Consider the following 7,500-nt stretch of genomic DNA (forward strand, 5'->3'; position numbering starts at 1 on the left):
GGAGAGAAATCTGTCCCTTGAGGACATGAGAAATTCCAGCCAAGAAATTCATGGGACATCCAAGGCCATGGGACTGGGTCAGACTGGATGGAGTGACTTCAATTATTCTGTGCTTAAAAGGGCAAAAAGCTCAGAAATTTCTCTCCTCAATTTGGTACAAAGACACCTCTTAGGACCTTTGGAATTACTTCAATTATTCTTTGTCTGCTTAAAAAGGCAAAAAGCCCAGAAGTTTCTCTCTCAATTTGATACAAAGACACCTCTTAGGACATTTGGGACTTCACCTCAGACCTGGGGCTGCCTGACTGGAGGTCCCACCTGGGTAACTCACGAGAAGAAGAAGAGAACAAAGGAAATAATCCCTTTTGGGGGGGTGTTTCGTGGTGTGAACTCTGCCTACAAAATGGCATTTGAGCTCCATACAGATCCAGGGGTGTTTGAGCTCCATGCAGATCCAGGGGTATTTTAGTTCATATTTTCAAATTTTCAATGATAAATGGAATTGAGGGGCATGTGCTCTCTGTTGATGGAGTGACTTCAATTCTTCTTTGTCTGCTTAAAAAGGCAAAAGCCCAGAAGTTTCTCTCTCAATTTGATACAAAGACACTCATAGGACCTTTGGGACTTCACCTCAGACCTGGAGCTGCCTGACTGGGGGTCCCACCTGGGTAATTCACTCAAAAGAGAAGAGAACAAAGGAAATAATCCCTTTTGGGGGGGTGTTTCAGCAGGAGCAAGGACCCCTTTACCCTGGCTGGGTTTTTCTCTGTAAGAGCTTTTTTATTTTGCCTCTTATTAAACTTTTTTCTGTTTCCAACACTACCTCAGAAGCCATCCTGTTAATTTTAGGCCATTTGGGGTAGCTGGGAGAGGAGAGGAGAGGAGAGGAGAGGAGAGGAGAGGAGAGGAGAGGAGAGGAGAGGAGAGGAGAGGAGAGGAGAGGAGAGGAGAGGAGAGGAGAGGAGAGGAGAGGAGGGGAGGGGAGGGGAGGGGAGGGGAGGGGAGGGAGGAGAGGAGGAGGGAGGGGAGGGGAGGGGAGGGGAGGGGAGGGGAGGGGAGGGGAGGGAGGAGAGGAGAGGAGAGGAGAGGAGAGGAGAGGGAGGAGAGGAGGAGGGGAGGGGAGGGGAGGAGGAGAGGAGGGAGGAGGAGGGGAGGGGAGGGGAGGGGAGGGGAGGGGAGGGGAGGGGAGGGGAGGGAGGGAGGGGAGGGGAGGGAGGAGGGGAGGGGAGGGGAGGGGGAGGGGGAGGGAGGGGAGGAGGAGGAGAGGAGAGGAGAGGAGAGGAGAGGAGAGGAGAGGAGAGGAGAGGGGAGGGGAGGGAGGGGAGGGAGGGGGAGGGGGAGGGAGAGGGGAGAGGGAGGGGAGGGGAGAGGAGAGGAGAGGAGAGGAGAGGAGAGGAGAGGAGAGGAGAGGAGAGGAGAGGAGAGGAGGGGAGGGAGAGGGGAGGGGAGGGAGGGGGAGGGGAGGAGAGGAGAGGAGAGGGAGGGGAGGGAGGGGGAGGGGAGGGGAGGGAGGAGAGGAGAGGAGAGGAGAGGAGAGGAGAGGAGAGGAGAGGAGAGGAGAAAGAGAAGAGAAGAGAGAAGAGAAGAGAAGAGAAGAGAAGAGAAGAGAAGAGAAGAGAAGAGAAGAGAAGAGAAGAGAAGAGAAGAGAAGAGAAGAGAAGAGAAGAGGACCTATCACATCATGACTTCCTGGTTTTCTCACCACACCTGGTTTTTTCTCCAAACCCAGCTGTGTGAACACCTGGGTGTCAGTGTCCCCACCCCAAAAAGCAGGCCATGTTTGGGATGGTCCCCAAATCTGCCCTGACACAGAAACCCCACTGACACACGATTTACCAGCAGCTGGTGGTTGGTTGGTTTGGGTTTAGGTGTTTTCTCTGATTTATTAAGTGAAGAGATGTGGATGGTCAGAGAAGAAAGTCAGATAAACTTTCCTCTGTGAAGTTTTGGGAAAGTTCAGAGAAGGAATTCAAACAATTCTCAATCTTTGCAGCTGCTGCTGTTTACTTGTGAGAGGTGCAAGAAGGGGCTGCTCCTGATGAGACAATGGTGTCAGGGGTGTTGACTGAGGACTCACCAGCTCCACCTGAATCACAACTGTCTATAAAGTTATCTGGTTTTTAATCAAATTGCATTTTACCCTCTGAGACCCAGGAGCCTTTGTGCCACTTTATTCATCCATCCTCAATACAACAGCAACAAAGAGAGTTACAGTACTTTGAGGTTTTACTTAATATAGGTTTTTAAATTTTGTTTGCAATAATTTGTGACTTAGATAATGAAGAGAATAAAGACTTGAATAATTTGCTAATGTGTTCTGTAAATATTTTTAATTTTGTAGAGCTTTTGTAGAGCTTGACTTAAAGGTTTTACTTAGTATAGGTCTTTAAAACTTAATTTTGTTTGCAATAATTTGTGACTTAGATAATGAATAAACACTTGAATAATTTTATAAATAAAAGAAATTATATATAATCATATTATTATATATTATATAATATAGAATATATTTATATTAATATTGTTATTATATATTAATATTAATTCATTACTATTAATATATTAATATCAATATATTAATATATTATAATATATGATAATTATATTATTATGAATAATTTCATAAAATAAATAATATATAGTTATATTATTATATTATATAATATATTAATATTAATGTTATTATATTATATATGAATATTAATGCATTAATATTAATATAATAATATTAGTATATTAATATACTGTATTGTATAATATATTATATATTATATATTATATGATATATTAATATTAATGCATTAATATTAATATATTAATATTAGTATATTAATATATGATATAACATATACAATTATATTATTATGAATAATTTCATAAATAAAATAAAGTATTCTGTAAATATTTTGAATTTGGTAAAGCTTAATTAAGGTAATCTTTTTTAAAAGGTAAATAGATAATTCCAAAGTTTTGGTTTGTTATAGTTAGCAATCTCATTCTGGCTGTAATTATAATTTGTTATTTTGATAGTTGTAAAACTTGTTCTTTTTTATTGATGGAACCAAAACTTGGTTCTTTTTTATTGATGGTTACCTGAAAAGGTAAATTGAGGAGTATTTTTTGAATGTTGAAAAAACACTTTTTAAAGTTGATGATAACAAGAGATGAGTTTCTTGGAATTACTGAAAGAGAAGCAAGTTTAGCCTGTAGATGTTTCATGTTTTTTATGCTTTTGTTGATCTTCTTGAGGTCTTTAGGTGAAGCAGGTGCTGCTGGTTCAGCAGAGCCACAGCTCCAGTGCTGGGTTTGCAATAAACCCAAGCCAATAAAATACAACATAACCATTCCTCAAGCAGGATTTCTGTCCCTCCAGCTGATCACTGGAGGCTGCTTCACTGCTCTCAATGCTCCTGGCATTGCTCACATACCTGTCCTGCTGTGTCCAAAATATCCAGGTTGGCAGGCTCGTCGTCGATGCGGATCCGGATTTTATAGGCATCCTCTGCATCCCCAGGACAGCAAAAAATTGGGATATAAGGACAACATTCATCAGAAAATGCTACCCCAGGAGCACCCAGCCTGCCAGGAGCACTGCACTACCTCAGTCTGAGCTTTGTTTCAATTAAATCAAGTTAAATTTCTAACTGTTCTGCTGTGATTTAACATTCCACGTGCAAAAATTGTGTGCCCACAGCACAGAAATTCATTTTGGTCACCCTGGTGGAAAACACAGAGGAATAACACTTTGTTTTCCTCAAAGCCAGAAAAGATCTGTGATTCAGGGGAAGAACTTGTCACCAATGAATGCTGATTTCTTAGAATATATAATTTCTTAAAATTATAATGCATATCAGCAAAATACATGAAACATTACATATGTAAATGTTATATATTATATATGTAAATATTTATAAACAACATATAAAAATGATCTGTCTACAAATATATAAATACACAAATATTCTGTCCCTCTCAACACTGCCACACTTTCAGAACCCATTCTCAGCAAGAATTTGGCTTTTTCCCCTCCACTTTTCCTTCCACTGGTTTGGTTCAGGTTTCTCCTGGAGAGAAACCTGAGGTTCTACAGCACCAGAGTGAGCTGTTGAGCACTTTCACCCCTCTCAATTTCTCAAACACAGAGAACAATTTGGCCTGACAAGTGAACAGCAAAGAGCTGACCACAGCACAGAGCCTGGATTTTGTGAATAGAGAACTAAAATGGCTGAGCAGCAGTTTCAGACCCTGTCTGCCAGCACAGACAGACACAGGGCATGCCCTGAATGGATGGATGGAAAATGATTAAAGGGCTGAAACTCAGGATTCACACCCCACTCTCAGAACTCTCAAATCACAGAAACACAGAGAGGGCTCAGGTTGGAAGGGACCACAGCAGATCAGCTGCAGGGACATCCCAGGGCTGTTGCAGGTGGCTCTGGGACCCCCAGGCAGGGACATCCCAGGGCTGTTGCAGGTGGCTCTGGATCCCCAGGCAGGGACATCCCAGGGCTGTTGCAGGTGGCTCTGGATCCCCAGGCAGGGACATCCCAGGGCTGTTGCAGGTGGCTCTGGGATCCCCAGGCAGGGACATCCCAGGGCTGTTGCAGGTGGCTCTGGGATCCCCAGGCACGGAGGCTCCACAGCCTCTCTGGGCTCTGCTCAGCGCTGGGCACTGCCCAGGGCAGCAGCTCTGCCTCCTGGCCAGGGGCAGCTCCTGGGCTCAGGCCCTGCCCGTGGCTCTGGGGCCATTGCTGGGCCTGGAGCAGAGCCTGGGGCTGCTCTGACCTCTGCACACAGGGACAGACTGGGACTGACAGACTGGGACAGACAGACTGGGACAGACAGACACACAGGGACATCTGGGACAGACTGGGACACCCAGAGACACCCATGGAAACCCAGAGACACCCAGGCCCTTCAGCATCTTTGTCACCCTGCAGGAGCTCCCTGGCCCTGCTGTGCTGAGGGTGCCAGAGCTGGGCACAGCTCTGCAGAGGTTCAGAATGCTCCGGCTGATGAGTGATCAGAGATCAACCTACAGCCAGATATACAGATATCTTTGAATACTTGAAAGCAATGGACTGTTACAGCTTGGGAATGAATGAAAAGAGATTTTCCTCACCGATGGTGGGATCATGATCCTCTGGGAAGCGGTGACTGATGAACTGCATGGTCATGGCTAGAAGCAGAAACCAGGGAACAATGAGCAGCTCGGCTCCCCTGATCGTTACCCCAGAGCCCCGGCACAGACCCAAACCGAGCACGGCCCGCACCGAGCGGGGGCTGCCCTCGGCCCGGGGATGCTCCGCCCGTGTCCAAAGGCGGGACCAGCTCCGGGACGCGGCCAGAGGCGGAAAGCGATGAGCGGGACACCTCGGGAGGGGCCGGGACAGCCCGGGATGGGCCGGGACACCTCGGGATGGAGGAGCCGTGATGTCCCAAGAGGGGTCCGGACACCTCGGGAGGGGCCGGGACAGCCCAGCGGGGATACTCCGGGATGGGCCGGGACATCTCGGGAGGGGTCGGGACAGACCGGCAGGGACACCCCGGGAGGGTCGGGACACCTCGGGAGCGGCGGCACCGCGCCCAGAACGGGGCTCCGGTCAGGGAACGCGGCTCCCCCCGGCCCTGCGGGGTCCCGGGGCCGGCGGCGGCCGCAGCCCCGCACTCACCGCTCTTGCCGACGCCTCCCGCGCCCAGCATCACCAGTTTGTACTCGCGGGACTGTCCCGGGGCGCCGCCGCCGCCCGGGCGGGCTCCGGGATCCATCGCCGCCCCCTCAGCGCTGCCCCGGCCCCGCTCACAGCGACACCGAAATGGCGGCGGCTCCTCCGCCTCAGCGCCCGCCCGGGCCCGCCCCGGCCGGGGAGCGCAGCGGGCGGGGCCCGACGGCGGCTCGGCGGGGACAGGACGGGAAAGGACGGGACCACAACGGGACACGGCGGGGACAGGACGGGACAGGACGGGACATAGCGGGGATAGGACGGGACGGGAACACAACGGGATACGGCGAGGACATAGCGGGATCAGGACCGGACACGGCGGGGACACAACGGGACATAGCGGGACATGGCACTGCCCTCGGGACCCCCAGCCCCGGGACTCCTGTCCGGATCTCGGGGTCTCTGTCAGCTCCCGGCTCCCCTCCCACCTGCACTCCCTGCCCCATCCCCAGCACCCAGGGACTCGCCCCAGCTCCGAACCCCCTCTCCAGCCCCAGATCCCCCCAGCCCGAACCCCTCTCCCAACCCCTCCGCCTCCGGGGATCCCCCGATCCTTGGGGACCCCCAACCCTGAACCCCATCCCATCCCCAAGGGCTCCTCCAGCCCCACAATTTCCCCACAGCTCCTTGGCCCCAGGACTTCCCCAGCCCTGCATCCTTCCCACCCTTATCACAGGCTCCAAAGCTCGGGGAACCCCCAATCCTGGGGGATCCCCAACCCTGAACCCCATCCCACCCCCCGTGGGCTCCTCCAGCCCCAGAATTTCCCCACAGTTCCTTGGCCCCAGGACTTCCCCAGCCCTTCATCCCTCCCACCCTTATCACAGGCTCCAAACCTCGCCCAAAGCAGCAGCAGGAAGCAGAATATTTATACATTTATTTATAATGAAAGTATGGTTCTAATTATTTACAACACATGGGGAAGCCGAGGTTTGTACAGGTGAGGCATCCCTGGCTGCAGCAGTGACACAGCCCCTTCTCAAAACCACAGCTCCTGTCCCAAAAGCTGCCCAGTGCCCTGGAGCAGTCCCTGTGTCACTGCTCAATGCAGGAGTTCTGGCTGCAGCAGCCCACCCCACTCAGCCCCCAGTGCAGTTCACGTCCAAAAACAACAGTCCAAAAACTCATTCCCAGGTTCTGCATGTGAGGCAGGAGCTGCTGCCCTTTGGGAAACCACTGTGGAACCTTCTGGCTCTGGTGGAATCCAGTGAGTGAGGGAGGAGATGGGGGTGAGCCTCTGGAAAAGGAATTCCTGCTGAGTTGGAGTCCCGGGGTGACTGGAAACAATTCAGCACTAGGGCTACAGTGCCAAGTCCACCTGGAGCAAAGTGAACCTATCCAAAAACCTGAGCATCCCCCACCCCAACATCTGGCAGAATGAGAACTTGTGGGACTGGTAAAATCACATTTCAAAAATAAAACCAAGCTGAGTTACAGGAGATGTCTGAAATAAAACCAAGAGTTTTCCAAATGTGATGCTCAAGTTTTTCATGACTGCTGGATGTTTCTTCCCTCTGGTGAAAGTCCAAAATTGAGGCTGAGTCACCAGTAGATCACTGGGGCTGACAGCAGGAGCGCTCCAAAAATGCAAAGGCAGAGTGAAGTCAGTGTCACTGACTCTTCCCTTTATCTGGGAGGAACTGAAAATATGGCCCAAGAGGCTCCCCTGGTTCCTCTTTACAGCACTCCCTTGCACAAGGGACTAGGCCAGCCAGGATGCTACTCCAAATACTCCTTTTTAAAATTGACAAATACACTGCCAAAATGAAGATTTTAA

At 50.0% G+C, this 7,500-nt stretch overlaps 2 protein-coding genes across 4 annotated transcripts in view; both read right to left on the minus strand.

Moving 5' to 3' along the window:
• Positions 1–3,109: 3,109 nt before the first annotated feature.
• Positions 3,110–5,872, minus strand: RIT1 (Ras like without CAAX 1). Its single transcript, XM_071456867.1, has 3 exons — positions 5,673–5,872; positions 5,123–5,179; positions 3,110–3,502 (listed from the first exon to the last, which is right to left on the minus strand). The coding sequence occupies exons 1-3, from the start codon at positions 5,767–5,769 to the stop codon at positions 3,402–3,404; spliced, it is 255 nt and encodes an 84-aa protein (XP_071312968.1). The 5' UTR covers positions 5,770–5,872; the 3' UTR covers positions 3,110–3,401.
• A 711-nt stretch (positions 5,873–6,583) lies between these two features.
• KHDC4 (KH domain containing 4, pre-mRNA splicing factor) overlaps positions 6,584–7,500 on the minus strand; it is a 23,110-nt gene continuing 22,193 nt past the window's right edge. For all 3 annotated transcript variants that reach the window (XM_071456806.1, XM_071456805.1, XM_071456804.1), the window contains exon 14: positions 6,584–7,500. This exon is cut by the window's right edge and continues 342 nt beyond it. The gene's annotated coding sequence lies outside the window, so the exon portion shown is untranslated.

The sequence above is a fragment of the Agelaius tricolor genome, unplaced genomic scaffold (assembly GCF_023055355.1).
Source record: "Agelaius tricolor isolate 1412-34295 unplaced genomic scaffold, bAgeTri1.0.p SCAF_66, whole genome shotgun sequence".
Lineage (NCBI taxonomy): Eukaryota > Metazoa > Chordata > Aves > Passeriformes > Icteridae > Agelaius > Agelaius tricolor.